The sequence below is a fragment of the Eumetopias jubatus genome, unplaced genomic scaffold (genome assembly GCF_037043125.1).
Source record: "Eumetopias jubatus isolate StellerSeaLion01/CBP00866 unplaced genomic scaffold, mEumJub1_p1.0 scaffold_3, whole genome shotgun sequence".
NCBI classification, from domain to species: domain Eukaryota; kingdom Metazoa; phylum Chordata; class Mammalia; order Carnivora; family Otariidae; genus Eumetopias; species Eumetopias jubatus.
In genome coordinates this window covers 28,860,153-28,882,453 of record NW_028274809.1, presented here as the reverse complement: position 1 = coordinate 28,882,453, position 22,301 = coordinate 28,860,153, and the positions used below count along the sequence as shown (strand labels likewise).

Here is a 22,301-nt window from a genome sequence, read left to right as displayed (position 1 = left end):
CAGCTGTCTGGAGATTGTACAGCAGGATCGGAATTGTGGCCGGAACTTGTGAACTCTAGCTGATTTGCATAAAACCAGGAGCCCTCAATGGAGGAATAGGAAATAAAGGTGGAGTAATGAGTTTCCCTGTTGTCCAAGTAAACTGGAAGTCACTGCCCATAAATCAGAATTCCTGTATGTTCAGCTATGGGAACACTTTATTCTTCCTGCTGGATGTTTCTGCCCAAGCTGTGAACAAACAGATGCCAACAGGAGAGCATGAACTCTATCTTTCTGATGGGTGTGTTTTGTCTCGGGCTTCCTGGTTCTATGTACCAGAGGCCTTTGTTATCCTGGGGGAGGAATAATTCTCTACCCCAATCAGAATCCAAAACCATAATAAAAAATAAATTTAAAAACATTTTTTGCCCCAATCAGGAATGTAGTTTCTAATGGTGCTGCTTTATTTATTTATTTATTTATTTTTTAGGATTTTATTTGTTTATTTGAGAGAGAGAGAACGAGAGAGAGAGAGAGAGCACGAGAGGGGGGAGGGTCAGAGGGAGAAGCAGACTCCCCGCCGAGCAGGGAGCCCGATGCGGGACTGGATCCCGGGACTCCAGGGTCATGACCTGAGCCGAAGGCAGTCGCTTAACCAACTGAACCACCCAGGCGCCCTAACGGTGCTGCTTTAGACCAAACTCCAGGTAAGGCCCCAGTAGACCCAAGTTCATTTCCGGCTGTATTCCTGCTCCACAGCATACTAGCTGCCTATAGTGATTTCGAATTAAGTCATCGCTACTGTGGGTGTTTTCCATGTGATAAGCATTGTGGGCATGGAGGAGATGATAGTTTGTAAGACTCTGAACCCTCTGGAAAAGCTCATGAATGAGGAATACTTGTCATCAAAGTCACTGACTTCAGAAAGGGAGAAGAGGGAAGAACTGGCTGCTTCTATTCACCCGTAACTGGCAGTTGAGGCTGAAAGTCGGCAGTTCAATAGGTGCCTGCATTTGGAAGGACTCTGGTTCATTTTAAGTCTAGTTCTTCTACTGAACCAAGGCAAATCTGGACGCAGCCCCAGAGTTCATGAATTTCCCAGATCTTTCTGGGCAAGAAGCAACTGGTGCTTTTCCATTTTAAACACCACTCTCGAGAGTGATGAGGGTCAAGGTCACGGGATAGGCCTGAACTGGGAGCAGACTCTCACACGCATGCGTGTGAGGACAAGTGCAGCAGAACCAGGAGGAATGAAAAAGTGGAAGGGAGAATACAAGGCTCCCTTTGTAGCCAGCTTAGTCACCTGTGCCCATGACCTGGCCACTTCCTTTCACCAGTCTGTCTGGTGATAGTATATACTAGAGAAATAGAAGCTGACCGCACCCTGGAAGAAAATAAAGGGGGTATAAAGGTGAGGTTTTATGGAAACGATTGCAACCTCTGCGCGGCAAGTTCCGAAGTACTGTTCTGTGTCTGCTGGGAAGAAGGGTGGCAGCAGCTGTTAGCTAGAGGGCAACTAAGGCCACGCAGTCCGTCCACATCCCTTTGCTGCCCTTCCCACTGCCGACCACCGGGATGCCAAGCAAATGTTTATTTCAGGGCAACTTGCTTCATTTCATCTAGTGGTTCTTAACTTTCAGAACACATGAGAATCACCCAGGGAGCTTTTAAGAAATAAACACTCAGGCCCCATCCAGAGAGATTCGGATTCAGTTGTCTGTGATGGGGTCCTAACATTTTGCTTTTGTTTTCCTGTGTCTGATGTGGGAACCGCTGATTAAAGCCATCATCAAAGGACAGGACAGGGGAAACAATGAGGGGAGATTCAAGTCATCATCTCCTGGGGGTGGGGAGACAGGAACAAAATCGTGTCGCTTTCCATCCTTCTGAAAACATCTTTGCATATCTTCTCTCTGATAATGCCAAGCTTGCTGGAGTTACCCATTCGCTCCAGTTTACTACAGCTTGGGGAAAGCTAACCAGCGCTGTGAATCCAGTGAATCCTGGCTCTGACCAGATCGAGTGTCTGGTTTGGTTCTGTGAAACATTAACTTGTTTCTCTTTATCACTGATTGTAGCAGGTGTCTTGTGAGGATGAAGTCCAGTTATTTCTTGGACAGAACGGGCGTGAGCCCCAGTTGGTTTACTGAGGGAGGAGGCAGAGAGGCTGGGTATGAACACAGGTATGTCTTGGGGAGTGAGGCTCAGGGTTCACCTTTGGTAAATGTTTAACCAGAAGCACCTTTACTAGTCTTCAATGTCTGTCTTTGAGAAAGTGAGTTTAAAGCGTGTTTTGAAAGTTTCCTAGCGGACAGGTGTTGCACCCCATGGCCTTTGTGGTGGCAAAGCAAGGACCAGCCCAGGCTAGGGAGCGCAGATACTCCCGATCACATCTCAACACCAGAGGACTGCTATCTTTCACATAAACACCTACTCTACTCTTCACTTTTTGCCCCCTGAATATGCTCTTCAGGAAGACCAGCATCTTTGCCTAGTGGCTTACTGCCTGCCACTTGTCCATCTAATTTGGAGAGCATGGTGGCAAGACGAAACGAGGGCAAGGAGGCTTGGGGCGGAACTTTGTATGGTAGGAAGACCTTCCATGCATGAGCTTTGGCAGGTTTGTCTCAGACCTGAAGGAAATCATGCTGATTTCGCAAACAAGACCCATAATACTACATTTGCATTTTTAAAAAATTACACTATATTCTTCAGAAGCATGGGAAGGGCTGATGAGGGTATTATGAGTTGATGAATTTAGAAAAACCCAAATCTACAAGATTAAGAGAGATTTTAAAGTCCTCGTAGCTCACTTTCAATAAAGCTCAAATCTTGACTTTGAATTAACATCCAGAGCTCATCTTGGGCTTTCACCGCCCCCGCCCCCCGACGGCCGTGAAAACAGTATTTTAAAGAAGTTGTTATGAGAACAAAAAGTACTTTCTGTATTGTTTATTGAGAGAGAGATAACTTTATACATTAGGAACTGGTGCACTTAAATTATATGACAGATGACCATAAAAACTCGGGCTTTTGTCAACAACACAACTTCATCTTATATTATTACAGTTACTGATATTTAAAAATGATATAAACAAAAACATGTATAAGTTATGCCAAAACAAAAGGCAATACATTCCAGAAAACAGAAACAACATATATATATGTGTGTGTGTGTATATTCGCACATTTCAAATAGCTCAACACAGAGTGATATAATAGCCCAAACCTAGAATTGTAGCTAATTCTGTACTGCACGAGCAGAACTAAGGGAAAACGACACGGATCTGACCCAGGAGCCGAGGAACAAGTGGAGCAGAACTCTTCTGCACCAGGTTCAGTGCTCTTCATTTGCAAACTAAACGTTTTCCCTCCTTTTACTATTCTTTGAAGACAGGTTCCCCACCCCCCACCCCCAATCTTGTATGGTAGGCTTCTGGCTATTCAAAATAAGATTGTGGTAGGTGACCGAAATCAGAACCTAGGCCTCCAGCAGCAAAAGCCAAATTTAATAGCTTGGTGGACTGCCCACGCCACCCAGAAACATTTTTATCACAATGTGTCCCAGAGGCTTCCCACCTCCTACTTGGAAAACGGGGCGAAGTAAAAAAGAAAAACTTTATACAGTAAAAGAAAAGAAAATTCTGTGTTTGTGTAATTTTTTGACCCGAAGAAAGGCTAAGTTCACCGACTTTACGGAGAACTGGTTTAATTCCTCTACTCATTGGCCTTGGTGACATCATGACATACATTCCCCTGAGTTTGGTTAAAGAAAGCAAGCAAGCAAATAAAAAGAGTAATTAAAAAAAAAAACAAAACAAAACAGCATAAAACAAAGTTAAAACATTATGTGGTTGTGTCTTTTGTATTTCCTGGTATAAGTGTCCACAGAGCTAAGAAGCCCACGTGTCTACCATTCTACTTTAGCAGTGTGTTCCCCAAAGAAATCCTTCCCTCGTGAGGTTAAGGCACCAGGTTAAACAAAGGTGAAAGGTCTGCCATGCTTGTGGAATGTGCAGGTTCCGAGCGCATCTGTATGAAGAGTGGCCAGCAGGGAAGAAGCAAAGTGATCTGTATTGAGGCAAAGGGCCCTGCAGGCTTCAAGTGGGTCCACGGAGGAGACTAGAAGCACGAGGCAGTACTGTAAGGCACTCCTACGGGGAAAGACAGGGCGGAAGCCCAGCATGGAGGAGAAGTGCAGGCTCCCACCATCTGCCGGGTCTGTGGCCGGCTTTCTGGCCAGGAGGCCTGACCCCGGCTCAGGAGGAGGGCGATGAGATCAAGGGGAGGGGGAAGAGGCTGGTCTACAGCGCTATGGCCAAGAGAAGGGAGTCTTCACCGCGCTTAGAATTGCTGTAGGCGCTTGAATCTTCTACCCTGGGCAACGACCGTGGCTTCGTTCCACCCCTTTCTAACAAGGTGGCTTCTCTTTCCATAGGGAGGAGCCAAAGCGAAATAGCAGTTGTCCCCTTTCCTTGAGTTGAAAAATGCCTTCTGTCACTTCGGAGGCCACTTGATGAGAGTGCCCTGTAACACGATCACCGGGAACCCGTTTTAAATAAAACCCCTGACAACCATGGTTGTGCTGAGGAGGGCATTCCACACTTCTTTTACCTAGAGTTTAACAGTGACTTAGATTTGACCTTGGCGTGCACCCCCTAAGACACACCAAAGAAAACCCTTCAAGTCAGAGGGTCTGAATACAATGAAATTAGAATTGTCTACCATTGGGAATTGCTGGGTGCTAGGACTTAACTGTGCCCCATGACAGAAACCAACACTCGTCTGCTTAAATGAACTGCGCGGGGCTTATTCACCCATCACCGGGCTCTACCTCGAGGAGTGAGTTCTACTAGACGCGGGGTTAGAAGAATGGTCCGAGGTACACAGCATGCTAACGCCCAGCTGATAGCAAGTACCAACGGAAGGAAAATGGTACCTCTACTGACTCAGTTCATGCCTAGGAAAGAGTGTTCATTTGTGTTTCGCCCCAAATTCTCTACTTTCTGACATTATCGTAGAGTAAGGAAAGTATGGAGACAGAAAATTCAAGAAATAAGGGGGAAGTTGTATGCATCGCTCTTTACTGGGAAAAGTAAAAAAATAAAATAACCTCTGTATTGACTCTCAGCAGTCTTAGAGTCAAGAGTTGAAGAATGACTTCCTAATGCAGTTATTTCCGTAGAGCGCGGCAGAGCGGTGGGGATGAACACTTCTGCCCAAACTCAGGAACAGCAGTACTGGCTTCACCCTAAATTAGGAGCAACCGTATCTTGGCTTCCTCCGATAATGCCTCTCTTTGCAGGAAGTGTTCAGTGTGGCGTCCGGTCATACCCCGATTCTGTAATTCCCACATGGCCTCTTTGGGCCAATAGGTAGAGAACAAACCCCCAGGGTTGGAAGCCAAGCCTTTCCAGGGAGGCACAGGGAGAAACCGTCCAGCGTCAATGTCCAGGGTGTACACCCGCAGTGACCACACCAGAGGCCAGACCTCATCAAGGTGGACTCTCTCTAGCTTCGCAAAGGCTGCCTTTGGCTGCCGGAGTGAGGTCAACGCCAGGGTGCTCGCTGCCCCGGAAGGAAGTCATGGCACAGTCCCTTTGCAGGAGTCTGAGATCCCACTGAGTTAGTTGGAAACCACAAATTCCCAACACCACTGAGATTCCCTTTTTGGTGGAGGCCTAGTCTAGTAGAATCCAAAAACGATTACCCCCTCAGCGAATCAAGTGTGCAAGCTCCGAAGAGTATCACTCTTTAGTCCTACGGATAGGAAAGGAAGGGTAATACGGTCCCCTGAAAGGCAGGGAAGCAAAGGGGGATGATGGGCGTTGACGTGGTTTTCACATAAAGAGGCTTTCAACTTTGGGGAAAATCAGCCCTGGAAAGAACACGATGCGATTCCAGTTGACTGCTTTTAAAGTACTTTGTGGCCTCAGTGGTACAAGTGAGGTCTATTTTGGGAACTGGCTTCTCTCCTGCAGGGTTAGGTGCCAACATTTTACCAGGGTTGGACGGTCTCACACATGAGTTTCTGGCACCGTTAGGAGGGATTTCCTCCAGTGATCCACCAGGGAATGGGCCTTTCAAGTGAAAAGAGGTTCCCCTGAGTCAGCCGCCAGCTCTAGGAGATTAATTGGCTATTTTCTCGTGTGTTTTATGTGTGAGCTATTTCAGATGGGATGAGAGAGGGAATGTGAGGGAAAGCAGGTATTAGCTTGGTCTTAGGGAGGTGGTAATCCACGGATTTGCTTTTGTTTCGACAGTTTCTAAGCAGTGGAACAATTACCTAACAGTGCACCAAGTCATTTGTTTGGGTGGAAAACAGTAAGGGCGTTCATGTGCTCTAAGGCGTTCTGGGCTGGAAAACAGCAATTTTGAATTTTTCAGGACAGACCCGATTCCGAAGCTGGCTCCACGCTGTCCTATCAGATTTGGGTGGTGGTGGCTGTGCAGGCTGGCAGGCGGCACTGGCCGGGCTGTTGGGGGCATACAAAAAGGAGAGAAAACAGAAGTGGCTGGGATGTAGTCCTACTTATGGGTAGCTGATGGCGATAGTACCTCTCCTATATATATGTATGTGTGTATATATATATATATTTTTCCCCTCTATTGAAAATACGCAGAAAGCGATGTGGATAGAAGGTTCTCCTTAGGAGTTCCCAGGGGAGGCCCATATTTAGCAGGACCCTCTATGTGGGCACCTGTGAAGACAAAGGCCTTTAGAACAGGGATCCAGAATCTCACGGCCTCGGCAGACCAGACGCTAGGTGCCTGTGAGGTGGGGCAGGTAGTTCTGTAGGTAGAGCAAGCGTGCTGGACGGGGAGGAGGGGGGCTGCACCTCAGGGCTCCGAGCGCAGTGTGCTGGGGACGGCCTCGCGGACAGTCGGGATCACGGGTACAGTAATTACGGCAAAGGCAGAAGTGAGCTACGGTGACAGGGAGCTGGGGGCGGAGGGAAAAGGCACTTTGCCATCGGAGCACATCTGTTTTATAATAAGCAGGTCTATAATTCTCTTGTGAAAGATCATGTTCTGCTATCTTCTCTGAGGCTGGAAAATATAAATACTGTGTTTCACGAAGGGGAGGAAAAAGGAGGAGAGGATCAGACTTGTTTGCCTGTGTGCCAAGTGCTTGTTTGAGATTTTCCACCCTTTATCTTCTGTGTGCAACACTATAACTGGGGTGGGGGAAAAGTCAACCTGTTTTTCCAAGAATAAAAAGCTCCATAAGGTTTCCTCATGAAGGGGGCCTTGGCCTTTTAGCAAGTTTTTATGCCCTTGGTCACAGCTGCTGTAGAACGGGAAAGTAAATGAAGCGTGGGGTCCGGGGCCCAAGGAACTGGCGGTCTGCACAAGTCTGTCTGAAATGTCTCGCCTCTAAATGGATGGAGGTATCAAGAGTTAGGATCTGGAGGGAGCAAGGTGTCGGGGGGAAAGTGGCAATGGGGTTAAATGTATCCTGTACTTTGTGAGCCACTGATGCTCTAGATCCTAACAGTAGTGAAACTACCAAACCAGGAAGGCATGGGGGCATCTGCTCAGTGGAAACATACACAGTCTTCTCAGGCAGTCTGCTGAAAACTGTTTCAATATCAGTGTATCTTTCTGTTCTGGGAAGAGTTCCGGTGGGAGCACCGGAGCCATGATCTCCAGCGCTGTTCTACCTGACGTTTTGGCCACAGCCACTGCTGTGGGGGCCCCCTACTCGGCCAAGTGGCGAAGCAATTCGTTATAGTTCCTATTCCTATGATATGATTTTAGCACGTTCTGTTTCACTTTAAGGTGGCAATTATATGTGTGTCTATATATTTAATTAAACAATATTATTACACTGAATTCATTATATTTGTAAGTTTGGTATTTTCTTAATAGCCTAGCATGGGTGTTTTGAAGTCCCATGTTACTTTGATTTTGTGAACAATTTTAAAAATGTGAAAGTGGAAGCGGTTAAATTGACAAATTAAAGGTCCAAATGAAAGTGCAATGAAAAACAATGAGAAATAAAGCATTTAAAATAATTAAGGTAGGAAATGCCTACACAAGATTCTGTGAAAAGAAACTGAGGACCATCTCATAGCATGTACGCATTATCTCCACCAGTCTTCACACCGACGCATTTAACCACAATGCAGGAAATGTCCTCAGGCCGGCACCATTACAACATCATAAATATTACCCGTGAAGCCCGGGAAAACTGCTCTTCAGAAAGCTAGGTTTTCAACCAACTATGGTGGGGCACTGCATCATTAGGGGGCTCTGGGATTCGTACCAGCAAACAGACCCACACATGCACTCATTGGTCTCGGAGGTCTTTTTTCTCAGCAAAAAAACGGAGATCAACCTCAAAACCAGAAGGAGCTCTCCTCATAAATTAGGGGGTGCATGCTTTATGTCAGAGGGAGTGCGCACGCCTCATGTCTGAGCCGTTTGGCTTGGCTTAGGTGATCCCCACCTGTGTGGCAGAGACTGAGGTGACGGCGTCAGGGATGCGCGGCCCTGCAACGACCCAGGCGTCGTCCCGGTATTCTGAAACAAACGGTGGTGAGTGCTTGCCTCAGCTATTTCGTCCTCTGCTAAAAATAAATAACACAAAAATAACCCGAAGTTCTGTGGTTCTGTAGGAAATGCTTCCTCCTGTGTCCTGTCCTGTGTAATAAAATGGCCCCTGAGAACCAAAAAAAAAAAAAAGGAAAAAACAAGTCTGACCTATAAAGCATTGTGTGTAAACCACGTTTTGCTTGGGAGCGAGCTGCTGAAATTCATGGCTAAATGTAATTCAGCTATTGGTAGTTTTTTTTTTTTTTTTGAAGCCTCTGTTGGTAGTTTTTTGAGCCACAGAGGCTTCCCGGACCTTTTGGACAGCGATTTACACAGAACATACATACAGGACATATTGGGAGGTGTGGATATGTATGTAAATCTACATCTATTGTCTAGCTGAAGATGAGACATCCTCTTCTTCCAAAGGGATCGAACGGGCTAGCTGGGAAGCTGCCGGCTGCTACATCAGCCCGGGGTCAATCCCTGGCCTCGGGCCCCTGCTGACTCAGGTGTTCTGGTAGGACAGCTCGAACATGTTGCAAGCCTCCTCCAGGCTCTCGTCCATGTTCAGCCTCCGCCAGAAAGATTTCTGCTTCTTCTGCAGCTCCCTGCGGACACACCTCGGGCAGGGGACGGACTTCTCTTTGCATTCAGAATGGAAAACGGCTCCACAGCTTTCACATCTGCAAAAACCAACCACGGAGATGATGAACAAGGTGGGAAGGAGCATGACACAAGCATCTGAAACCCAGTGGCCTCTGTGCTGCTCAGAGGACAACGTTTATTCCGGGGAGCCCTGCCACCGGGAAGAGAGAGACTCACAGAAATGGGCTCTTCCCTTTTCCAAGATGCTCACGGTTGAATTTTTTTTTTTTTTTTTCCTGATTAGAACTGGCTGCGGCGAGGCTTATGGCTTACAGCGGAGAGGGGTCAGCAGTCAACTAGCAATGGTGTGATCACGGTGACAATGGCCAGAGCTCTGGAAGTTTCCCCTCCATTGGCCCTGGGGTGAAGTGAGAGAGAACGGGAGTGAGGTGTTTCACCAACTGCAAGTGCTCTGAACACCAACCCCAGCGTGACCGCAGTGAAAATGTAGCTCCCCGCTTCTGTAAACAGGGACTGAGTGGGTCCCCGTTACTCTTTGCCCTCATTTAACAGTTTGGACAGATAAAAGGACACATTTTCATTTTCTGAATGTTATCCTCAGGTCTATTGTCCTTCGGAGTTTTTTTAAAAAATTGGGAAAACCCCCACCACTGTAAGCCCATCTTTGTAACACAAGTGGAAAGAGTAAAGCATGAGAAAGTGGGGAAAAGAAAAGTTTCTAAAGAAAACACTCAGATACTGTAATTTATAGAGAGGAGGCATTCCAGGTGGATGACTAGTTTATTGTCTGGCTTGGTGGAAGCCTGTACAGGAGTCCAAATGGCTTGTTTTTACGGCAAAGTCTTTAATAATGAGGAACTGACAAGCGCAACTATGGCTGCCCCAGGAGGTGGCTGGCCAGTGCAGATTACCATGCCCATCCTGCCATTCGGGAGTGACAAGCAACTACTCCCTCATCTCAGGAGCCCAGGGAATTAGTTCAACCGGTAGCAGTCCCTGGAGGGTCCAGCACTAGGCTGGGTTCAAAGATGACTCTGCAGGAAGCAGTCCTCAGGGCTCAGCTTGGGCTTCTGTTGGTTTTCCTCTAGGATCTTGGGTTTCAGTCCTGCAACATAGGACGGTCTTCAGGGCACCGTTCCCTAGCGTGCCACTGACTTGGCCCTGGCACCATTCAGGATTCAGAAAGTTTGGTGAAAGGAGGATCCTCCCACCCACCTTTGTACCCAGGGAGCAAGAGACGTGGGGAGTGGGGTGGGGTAGGGAGGGGAGGAAGGGCGTATTGATCAGCTGAGAGACCAAAAGACAGAAGCTTCACTGTTCCCGGCAGTCTCTGCCCAAGCTCAGCTCTCTGGGCAAGTAAATCATAGTGGTAGTTACGAAAGCAGGAATAGGGTGACATGGCCTGACTTCAAATCCCACCTTCAAATCACTTTCTGGCTGCATGACTGCTATGCACTGAATTGTGTGGCCACCTCCCCACCCTGCCACCAAATGCCGATGTTGAAGCCCTAACCCCCAGTGACACTGCATTTGGAGACAGGGGTTTTAGGAAGTAATTAAGGTTAAATCAGGTCATAAGGGTGGGCCCTGATCTGATAGGATTGGTGCCCTTAAAAGAAGAGACATCAGAGAGCTTTCTCTCTTTCTCCCCCAGTGTGTGTACCCAGCGGAAAGGCCATGTGAGTAGCACAGCAAGAAGGTGGCCGTCTGCAAGCCATGAAGGAAGCTCTCACCGGAAACCATGCCCTGCTGGATCTTGATCTGGGACTCCCAGCTTCCAGAACTGTGAACAATGAGTGTCTGTTGTTGGAGCCCCCCGGTCTGTGGTATTTTGCAGGACAGCCTGAGCAGTCTGTGACAGTGACCTGGCACAAGTCACTTGACCTCTCTGAGCTTCAATCACCTTATCTTAACATGCCCCTCAGAGAGGTCTTGTGAGGCTCAAAGGGAATCACAAATAAAGCGTGTAGCGGAGCACCTGGCACAGTAATGCAGCTAAGTCTGCGCCTTCCAGGGTGAGCAGCGCCTCCTGGTGTCTTCCAGCGATGCTTCCTGCAGTCTGACTGCACCGATGTCACCACCGTGACCTGAGGACATCTTAATCAACCCCCTCTTGGCATAGATAAGAAGCCTGAGACTCTAAGAAGGCTTAGTGATTGTCTCATGAGGACCCAGTGAGTTAGACAGGTTGTGACTAGAACCCGGGACTCCTGACAGCCCAGCCACGGTTCCCACCGAAGCCTGGTTATCCGAGTGAGGGGAATGCGCCATCCTGGAGGGAAACGCAGGCCTTCCAGTCAGAAGACTCCTGTTCCAATCACAACCCTTTCTTTGAGTGACCTTGGGCAAGTCACTGACTTTCTTGGTGGTCTGCTCTCCTCATTTGTAAAATGTTGCTCGCAGTGACCTCCTTCCTACTCACTGGGGTTCTGTGGGACAAAAACGGGTGACCATATGTGGAATGAGCAGGTGGGTGTGACACCACCTTTCATGATGACTCTATAGTACCTGCCTTCTTGATGCTGGAGCCACACTGGTCCGGAGAGTCGACAGTGGTAGAATCTTCTCTAGCATTTCCCTGCCCTCAGCGCCTCCCTCCCACCAGGGGGCTGAAGGTCAGACCCAGGTCTCCTCCTGCCTCTGGTTTGGGCTGGCTCCTCCCCGGTGGCAATGGCTCTGTCCTCCCTGGGTCACACCTCTCTACCCTCCTGTCACTGAAGTGACACTAATGGTAGCCTTATCAAGTAAATTTCCTCCTTCCTGCCCCCTTTGCCCTGCTGAGTGAGTGATTTATACACCTAGGGATGCTGCCCCAGGGCAGTGATTGATAAGGGGAAAACCGTGGGGTTCCTTCAGTACCACTCCCTTATCTCTGCTGATCCCGGCACCTCCGCACCCTGCTTCAGTGAAGAGGCTGAGTCTTACTGGGGATTTCCGGGGCAACAAACACTCCTGGGGTGACGGAGGGGCTGAGTACACCTGCTCTTTCTAGCCAAAGGTCAGTAACTGAAAAAAAGTCTGAGATAAAAAATTAATGATTTCAGAATGTAACCAAGTCCTATTTTCTAACCATTTGTAAGCCAGCAGTCATCTTTTGAACTGTATAATGGACAGACTGATCAATGACCTTCCCAAATTCAGACAGTCTATTGTTAACTTTCTCCCTGATTTTTTTTTTTTTAAATGAAAAGAATAAGGTCAGGAAAAGGAAGGAGGAAGAGAAACTGTTTCTTACATAAAAGTTATGGAGCTTTGTAAGAAAAGTGTGCAGGAAAAATAAAGTATTTGCATTAAAAAGTGCAATATATAGGCATGCTCCTCTTTGAAAATATTATTTAAAAGGCCCTTTCACTTTAAAAGAGTTCACTGGCCCCTTAGTGTTTACTGAATTTTCTGACTGTATTTATAATACGATTTTACACACAACTTTTCAGGAACATATCTTATATATAAGGTTAATCTACCAATGCAATCATCCATGTAGAAAATTGCAGCAGGTACTGAAAGAGAAATGCCCTTCGGTGTCCCCGAGCGATAAATCAAATGAAAGCTCGCCAGTTTCATCTTCATTTCTGAGGTCCCCGCTCCCAGCAATCAGCAGTTTCGCTGCCTTCCGGTTGTTGCTGCACGCCACAGAGAACAAAGACCTACGTCCTCCTTTCCAGTGTCCCAGAGAACGCAACTACAGGGAGACATTTGCTATTGACCAAAGCCATCCTATGGGTTTGTCCTGAAAATGTCCATTGCTTCACTGAGTCCAGGGATCTCAACCTCGGCACTACTGGCATTTGGGGCCAGATGGTTCTCTGTTGTGTGGGGCTGCCCTGTGCACTGCAAGATATTCAGCAGCATCCCCGGCTCTACCCACTGGATGCTGGTCACAATCCCTTCCCCCGAGTTGTGACAATCAACGATGTCTCTAGCCACTGCCAAAAGTCCAAATGTCCCTTGGGAGGGCCAGGGAGATCATCCCAGTTGAGAAACGCTGACCTAATCTATCTGGAGAAGGCATCATAGAGGGAGTACCCAGGGGGTACTTTAAACAGTGCCCTCCCCGGGTGGAATTTCCAAGCGTCAACTGCAGGCTTCTACCAACCAATAGGGTCCAACATAGTGTTACTTATTCATTTCATTTTCACAAATATATATATTTTTAATACATCATTCAGTTAAAATAGCTGAAACTCACAGGCATTAACCATCCCGTGGTTTTGAAAATTAATTTAGAACATCATATAAGAAGTCAATATCCATGACACAATTCTGTGCATTGCTTAGTAACCCTTAACTTTCTATCAACTCACTCTGATTTTTTAGTCTTCCTCAAAAGCCATCTTGGTGGTTGACCCTCAGTTGCATGGATTTGCTCTTTGGCCAAGAACATCTGGGCTGTTTCTCTGTGGTGTTCTTTACTTCTTCATGTCCTATGTAGGCCATCTAGAAAATCTAAACCAAAAACTTGTACTTGCCCCACAAAGCAAATTGCTTTTATGTAACTGGGAAGCAGTTAGGTTTCAGCAACATCTCCAATGAAAAGGAGACCGAAAAATATTAACAAGGCCACTTACTGCAGAGAGGAGGGCTCCAGTGAAGTGAGGAGCCCTGAGTTCTTGGCCCAGGTTGGCCCCATTGTCCCTGGGCCCTTGGGTAAGTTACTTCATCCCTGGACCTCTTGTTCTCCACAGAAGTAAAAGGGAAGGTTGGATTATCCAAGGTTTCTTCCAACTTGCAGATTTTGTGCAAGAGGGAGGGCGACGGCAGGGGAAGACTACTCTGGGTTTTACCCTTCTCGTTCCACATTTTCTTGCCCCAAAGTCTGTGGATGGATGAGTGGGAATACAGCCTTGCTGGCCACTCCTTGGAAAGTCTCAAACTGACAAGCTGGGACTGAATGGGAGGATCCTTAAAGTGAAGAGCACTACTTTAAATTTTATTTATTTGCACTGATTAATCAAACCATGAAATAGCTTGCAGACTAGTACATACGGCTCTGGTTATCAGGAATTTGGCCAAAAGGAGCTGACTCTGCCTCTTTCTCAGAACATCTCAATTAAACATTAAGGATTCCTTTCTAAGGATGTTCCCAACCCTCATCAGCACCCTCTCTCCCCAAGAAAAAAACCCAGAATGGTTCAGTGTTGTGGGGTTTTTATTTTGGGGGTGGTATGGGGGCTGGCTAGAGGTGGCAGTCATGGATCGTCCTATGTGGAAGAAATTGTGTTTTAACCACGGGACAGATACACTGGAGTGACCTGTATGCATATCAGCACCGCGTACACCATATGACGTGGGATGAGGAAGAAGGAACTCTAGGTCTGTTTCTTTGGAAGCTCTAGGGGGCAGTGCCATGGACTGTCCACGTGCGCCCTGGCAAACCGGTCCCCTTCCTAGAGCTGGGGGCGGGGGTGTAGCTCCACCACTGTGGGGGGGGGGCAACGCAGATCTCAATCTCTTAGTAAAAGGCACCATCACATGAGACTCTGTACATTTTATGAACAGTCTTTGACCTATAAACATTAGCTTACTGACCTATGGCAAGTGACAGAGAGGTACATACCCTAGAAATCTAATAGCCACAGACACAATGGTCTTCTTCCAGCCTCAAAACCAAGAAACAAACCTGCTGCAAACGGACAGAACTACCTATGTGCAGGGGGACAGGGTTGCTTCTCAAATATGGCAAAGCGGCAAGAATTCCTGGCTGTGGACAGTTTCCTGTTCTGGAATGCTGATGATGTGAGGCCAGTTAGAGACAGGCTCGATGGCTTTGTCTGTGTCTTCCAGAGTCTAGCTGCACGCAGGCGGGTCACAGGAAGCTGCTAAAGGCCCCTGCCCCAAGTTGAGGTCACTGAAATGCTTCTGCTCTGCTCATGTTGGATTCTTCTCCTGCTGCATTTTTATTTTTGGCTCAGGCAATGACCTCAGATATTTCATTAGATTGAAAGTCAGCCTTGAGTTTGGCTGGATCTCTGACAAGTGGAAGGACAGGCCTGCAGAGCAGGGCAGAGCTCTGGCTGATTTCCACTCTGCCGAACCCACAGCGACTAGGGCGGGGTGCAGAAATCAGGGCATGCGATCAGGCATGCGAGTGAGTTTGGTCGGATGGCTACTATGTAAGGCGCCCCACAGAGCCACCAGCTATTACTGGTTTTTCCAAGAAACCAAGATGATTATTGAAATCTCTTAGCTAAGGGAGGTAGTTATTGGGGCCTGGTTATTTTAATGTTTTGGGTTGGTGTTTTCTCCTGTTATTGTGTGAGTGAGTGAATATAAGCCAATAACTTCTAGTTTGCTTCATAAGGTGTATGCGTATGTACATCTGTGCTACGTAGGTACCTACTGTAGGTACACAGGTATGTGTGCTGTTTAGAAGAATACACAGAACATGTCACTAAACATTCTAAGGGAAAATGAGTTAAATATGATACAGTTGAACACATGCTTTCTTTTGTGGGGGCACAGGGTTAAAATGAAGAAAGGTTACATACAATTTCAGTAACGTGCTGATGGCTGGGGATAGTCCAAGTTTCACAGCCTCTGCCGGTGAAGCCTTGAGCCAGGCTTACTAGGATCCACACACTCCAGATGCCCCTCTCTTTGGCCCGAGGGGAAGCAAGTGGAATGGGGAGGGACAGAGCAAAGGGTCTGGAAATGTTGGATTACAGAACTGTTGTGGCTCCTTGCAGAGTGAGAAATGGACTACATTTGGGATTATTCATTGTGTGTGTGTGTGTGTGTGTGTTTTCTTTTTTTGGGTGGGGTTAGGGAGGTGGGGGCAAAAAGGTATCCATACAGTTTGATTGGAATTGTACGAGACTGGAAAAGCTCTAGCTCCTTTGGCCAAATGTCTGGCAGATGTGGGTGTGTATGTGCTAATGTGTAAAGCTATTCCACTGGTTCTGAACCGTAAATACAAGTACAGCCCAGATCAATGCTGGACATTTAAATTAGGTAACATCTCTACGCCTTTTGCCCCTGTTTTTATATAAATTATCCTTACAATACCTCTCTTTGCTAGGTACTATTTGTTTTCCCATCTTTAATAAGTCGGTCAGTCAGTAAATGGATAAAAAGAAATAAGGTAATAAAATAAAGTAACTGGTGGTTTCTCAGGTCCCCAGACTGGTAAGTGTGTGATCGACTCTGGCCTTGATTCCAGTCTTCGGACTTGAAATCTGGCTCTCTTTCCCCTGTTACTAGCCCCATGGTCCTTTCGGTTATTCAGCACACTCTCAAATACTTGCTAAGACTCAAATCATGGGAAGAACAATTGGTATGCCCTGCAGTGATCTTCTTATTTACCTTTTCATCCCCAGAGTTAATTAAAGAAGAGTTTTTCCCTGATTCCGGACCACAAAGCCTTTGGCTTTCACAAGTCTTGCACTTTTAGTTTGTAAACCAAGCTCAGTTAATAGCTTTGACAAAAGCTTTACTTAAAATCTTGGCTTTGAAAGAGAATGTAAACAAGGGTTAATTAATTCATTTGTTAATTTTGCTATCCTATTGGGAGCAGTAAATCACATTATCTTTCGTGCAAATGCTTAATAAATGCTCCTTGCTAATTTGTGGATGGTGACAAGAACTTCTCATTAATACTCCATCATCTCGTTAAGAGAACTGTATTGGTGAAAGGAGATAAAGACATTTTCAGGGATGGGTACAATGCAGAAAATTTAGAAGGTAAACCATACCTAAATTTATGAACATGATTGATTGCTTAGGAATGAGTTAGTGATATAAATTTAGAAGGAGAAAGACATTCACATGAAAGACCCAAAGTGTTTTGTCATAACTTTAGATTGCTCCCCTAATTTGTCTCCTCCCACCAATACAATTCTCTTAACAAGATGATATCACATAATTTTCTAATACTCAATGTGTTCTGGGCCAGTGGTTTTCAAAGTGTGGTCCCTGGACCAGCCAGACCAGCATCACCAGAGAATTTGTTAGAAATGAAAATTATTGGGTGCCACTCCAGACTTACTGCATCATAAATTCTAGGGTGGGATCTGGCAACCTGTGTTTGAACAAGCCCTCCAGAGAATTTTGATGAATATGGAAGTTTGAAAACTGCCACTCTAGGACAATTGTCTCCAAAGACAGCAGGGCTAACATATTAGACAGCACTGTTGTAAATATTTAGAACAAAAATATGGACTTTGCAAAATGAAAATGAAAAGTGGTATTAACTCATGCTTTAATATTGAGCTTTGCATTTCATATCCATTAATATTTCCTCATAGCTGATAGGTTACGAACCTCATTTTACTTTCTTCAATTAGACATGATATTAAGCTATTCAGATATGGGCCATTTGCATATTTTTTCAGTAAATCAGTTCATGTCCTTTGCCCATTGTCTAATGACTTTTACTTACTGAGTTTTGAAGATTTTTTATATTCAGGAAATTAATTAATACTTCGTTAAATGTGTTAAAAATGTCTCTCCAAGTTTCCTGTTTACATTTGTCTTTACAGAACTTTAAGCATTTAACTTTTTAAAAATATATTTAAAAGCATTTTGCTTCCACGGCTTCTGGGTTTGTGTCAAGCTTAGAAAGACCTTCCCCACTTAAGATTATAAAAATATTCACCCATCTTTTCTTCTAGCACTTTATGGGTTTTATTTTTATATCAAAATACTTGATCCATCTGGAATTGATCCTGATATAAAGAGTATGGTAAAATCCGGCATTATTTTTCTTTCTCCAAATGGCTGTCTAGTTCCCAGTTTCTTTTAAGGAATGTTCCATCTTTTGTTTTGCTAATTTGCTGTGCACCTTTATCATGTACTACATTCCCACATTACTTGGGTCTATTTGCGTTATTTCTGAAATCATGTTCTGTTGATCTGTCTGTTCCCATGCCAGCACTGTACTGCGTAGTATATAATACATTTTTATATCTAATGAAAACAGTCTCCCTTCATGTAAACAACTTGAGAGGTCAAATTCTACATTGAATAATGAGGAAAGTTTACTGCCACCCAACTGAATGTTAAATAAAAAATTTTTTGAAATGTATATAATCAACTAATTTAAAAAATTTATAGTATAATTTATACGGTTTATGTAAAATGAAAAGCACCTGTGTAAACATCCCAAGTGGTCAAGGACTAATCCTGGCTTTAGATATTTGACTTTTTGATTTTTTTTCATCTTTATGTAGTGATAAAGGTATTGTATAAATTTGGTAAGGTAAACTAATAGCCTGTTCACATGTTTATAAAATTAGGAAACATGATAAAATTATTTAATAATGTATACACTCTTAGTAATTAAAATTATTCTACTTTGCAGGAACCGAGATGTATTATCTTGGGAAAATAACTGCAATACTTAAAGTATGGTATACATTATCATTGAACAAAGGAAGATGTGACAAACAATGCATGTTTAACAGTCCCTTTCATTCAGTGCAAACATTATTTAGAACATTTTTACTCTGCATATGAGTAAAAATTGGATAGAACTGATAATTATACTAAGAAAACTAGTTATGCTATCTATGTACACAAGCAATAAAGAGACATGTAAGACACCTCGCAGTCACTGAAAATGTTCTGTCCTTGAACATGGATATTCCTAAGACAGGAACAGGGTAGAGAAGGCTAGATGCTAGTCTATCAGTAAAGGAAATTCTCAAAGGCAGTAACGTAGTTGCTCACTGGGGAAAGCCAACAGGAGCCTTTAGCTTAGGTCTGGTTAGCAAAGTGCTACGCTAACTAATAACTAAGCCTTTTCTCCTTCATTTCTCTGAACAGTGGCCTGGGTAAGTTCTCCAGTTCTCCCTTCTCCCCCTCAGGGAGAAAAACTGAAGTATGAACCTTGTGGGTAGGGTTAGGTGAGGAGGGGAGAAGGGTTAAGTACTGCTCTTAGGTACTTTCTAAATATTAAGGTTCCCCTGATTAGGTCTCTCTCTTTTAAAACAGGAGACCTTAACTACATTGTCAGTGAAACTGAAGGAAGGAAAAGTCATCTTTCTTGCTTGCTGCTTTGACATGCATTTCTGTCCCTAAGACTCTTGGCTGGTGTCTCTTTCAAGTGTTGTATGAAAACCATGTTCCCCCTGAGGTTACCTCAGGCTTCACTATCCCCCTCACCCTTCCACCCTGCCCCCACATCTTCCCCACTGCCAAGGAAAATTTGCCTATCTCTTTTCATTCTCAATTCTGAAAATTTTCTTTCAAATCATTGATGTAAGCTGCTTTTCAGCTATGTCTTTTAATTTAAATTTCCTTTCTCCACCATCAAGGATTCTTTCTAGAAAAAAGTGTTAACTCCTCTTAAAGAAGGGCTTTAATATACTTCAGCTTCCCACCTCTCAAGGCCAAACTAGATTTTTCAGTTTAAGTCAGCTCAAGTTAGTGGCTTCCAATGTTGTCTTTGAATCAGTCATTGGCTCGTGACTTGCAAGTCAGTCTATTATTGGTTTTATAAAAGGAGATTCCCACATTTCTGTTTTTCACATGAATTACTGCTTGTTAAATGCTATCTTTTCCTGTTTTCTCATCAAAAGTTTACAAAATTCGTCCCATTATTTTTGTTGAGAACCTCTCCCCACCATCCGACCACCAACCATCACCAGAAGTGAGATCAGTTAAGGGTACGTGGTATAGTCTTTTGCCCTCCTAAGGTAGTTTGCGCATTCCCTCAAATGTGAGCCTAGTGCTGGGAGGACAAGGAGAGGCAGAAAGCAGACTGTACTGGAATTCAACAGCCCGCCTCTTCCAGGAGCTACAGCTGTGGTGTTGAGTGGGGATGCCTGCTTCTCTGGGGAGGGGGGGGAAGGGGTATGTTAGAGGGTGGGAGTGATGGGCTGATGACTGCTAAGCTCCTCTCTGACTCTACCCAAGCTCTACGCTATGCAGACATGATTGAGTTCAAGCAGCGACTGGGTAGAGAATGAACATCTATAGACTGCCTTTTCTCTATTTTAAGTGCTTTGAAAGCATTAGGAACTGGAAGGTGATTTATTAATGATAGCTATGGATAGCATATGCCGATGTTTCCTGATGCACCATTGAGTGGTTTAATATTTAGAATACTGAAGAAGTTTAATAAAGACATGATAATATACTTTAGATGCCGAAATGAAAACAAACAAACAAAAAAAAGGATTTTTAAAAGACAAGTTTAACAAGATCTTGCTATCTGTCCTCCCATAATTAGTTAGGTGAAAAAAGTCTCACAATATCAAAAACATACACTGACAAAACTAAGTTACTATTGTACCTTTCGTAATTCTAAAGCATAAACAGTTCATTTCAGAACATACTGCTCAGGCTGAAGAGTCAACGTTTTTTGTACGGAAAGGTAAACACTCCTCTCTTCCCTATTGTGTATTCAGGTTACTTATTTACAGTCGCATGGGGAAGGAAAAAACACACACTACAAAGTAACCAAAAAGTTGTTTTGAAAATTAAATTATCTGAGTGGCTTAGCAAGACTCAAGTTTTTGACGTGAAAGTTTTCACTGGGCCAGAAAAACAAATCTATCCCTAATATATGATAGAAAGCTAGCTATCATTCAATAAAGTCATGTTTCTTGGTAATGTCTACATTTAAGTAGACAGTTTCCTTGAAATTAGTTGAAATTTATTTAAAATAAAATACGTGGAAAAGCACATATTTGAAAAACTAAAAATAAAGCAAACGCTTCGTGAATTATTTATTGAGCATTTACTATGTGCTGCTCTAAATGCAGATAATTGAGCAGTGAGCAGAACAGAAAAAAGTCCATTTCCTCATGGAGCTGACATTATTTCAAAATGGTAGACTGAATCACAATTTGCATTTATATCTTAATCTCTATAGGTAAACTGTATCAAAAATAGTCAACCTCGCTGAAAACATCATGACAAACTAGCAAACAGACTAATATAAAATGCTAAGCAAAGAAGCTGAATGAAGTAAAGTTCTAACTTCTTTGTCGGTAAGAGCTTAAAACAGTGTCATATATCAGGTAGGCAAATCCAGAGGTGAGGGGTGGCTTGTCAAAGGTCACACAGCAAATCAGTGGGCCAGTCTGCCTCTATTTTTAAAATGGATTTTAAAGATTTTAGAACCAATAAAATTTTTTTCCTGTTAAAGTAGCCGCCCATTAAAGCTTATCTATCAACTTATTCTGATATGATGTGATAAAAAAGCTGGATATAAAACCATGTATTCAATATATTGTCAATTTTATTAAAAAGTAAACATGCATACATATGTATGGAGAATTTTCTTCTTTGTTTTATATAGTTAGAAAATTACAACACGAGTTAAACAATGATGAGCATTACCCCCTCTAATTAACAAAAAAGTAGGCTGTCAGAAATGCTTAGCGAAAAGATGATTACACAGTATTAACCAGACACCTAACAAGAGGCTTGGTAAGAAATGCGTCCAGGTGGAGATGCTAGCCATCTATTCAAGTGACCAAGTGGCTTCAAAAAACAATGGCAGCAGTCTCACGGGCGAGGACTGCCTTTATAAATGCACTGTATTTATAAAGTGGCTTAATGGCATTAAGGGTCAGGTCAGCCCTGAGGGTTTCACAGAAGTCTCGTCTGTGTTAGCAGACCTTCTGGAGCATTTTGACATGTGAATATAGGAGCCACCAGGCCAAGGTGAAATGTTATTTACTAAGTTACTCTTTGACCAAAGTTTAAAAGCCAAAAAAACTAGCATTGTGTTTGAGGTTTGTTTTTTTTTTTTTTTTTTTTTAAATCAAGGAAAACCTTCACTGACACAATAAATACATTTAAGAGCAGGCGGTCATGCAGCCTTAGAGTAGAATTGCCTCCTGGTAAGTCGCCACTCGGGCTTCTGCACTCACAAAACCTGTGAGCTTGCCGGGCTTGAGTTTTTCTACCTTCCCACCCCAACCCTGCGTCTGAATGTTCACAGGCCTTTCTATCGCTGTTAATTTATGACCCTAGAACACAGGCAGGGATCTCATCCTCTCTCATCAGTGTTAGGGGACATGGAGGAAGTTCCTCACTCTGCCCCTCTTCAATAGCAGAGAGAAGAACGAGCACTAAGCGGATGGAAACGAATGGTTCCTCAGCAAAGGTACCGAGGAAGAGGCGTCTGAACTTTCTCTCGCCAGTTCAGGAATCCCACACCTCAGCACAATACGCACTGAGTGGCTGCTTCCCAAGAAAAGCCACAGAAAGGAAATATCATTAGG

The 22,301-nt window shown here is 44.4% G+C and overlaps 1 protein-coding gene across 6 annotated transcripts in view; it reads right to left on the bottom strand.

The window, feature by feature from the left end:
- Positions 1–2,916: 2,916 nt before the first annotated feature.
- PLEKHM3 (pleckstrin homology domain containing M3) overlaps positions 2,917–22,301 on the bottom strand; it is a 179,034-nt gene continuing 159,649 nt past the window's right edge. For 3 of the 6 annotated variants that reach the window (XM_028112119.2, XM_028112121.2, XM_028112120.2), the window contains exon 8: positions 2,917–9,203. In XM_028112119.2, the coding sequence (XP_027967920.1) occupies positions 9,026–9,203 (178 nt within the window). In that variant the 3' untranslated portion in view covers positions 2,917–9,025. The other 3 variants (XR_003610656.2, XR_015767849.1, XM_088021574.1) reach the window with 3 other exon arrangements.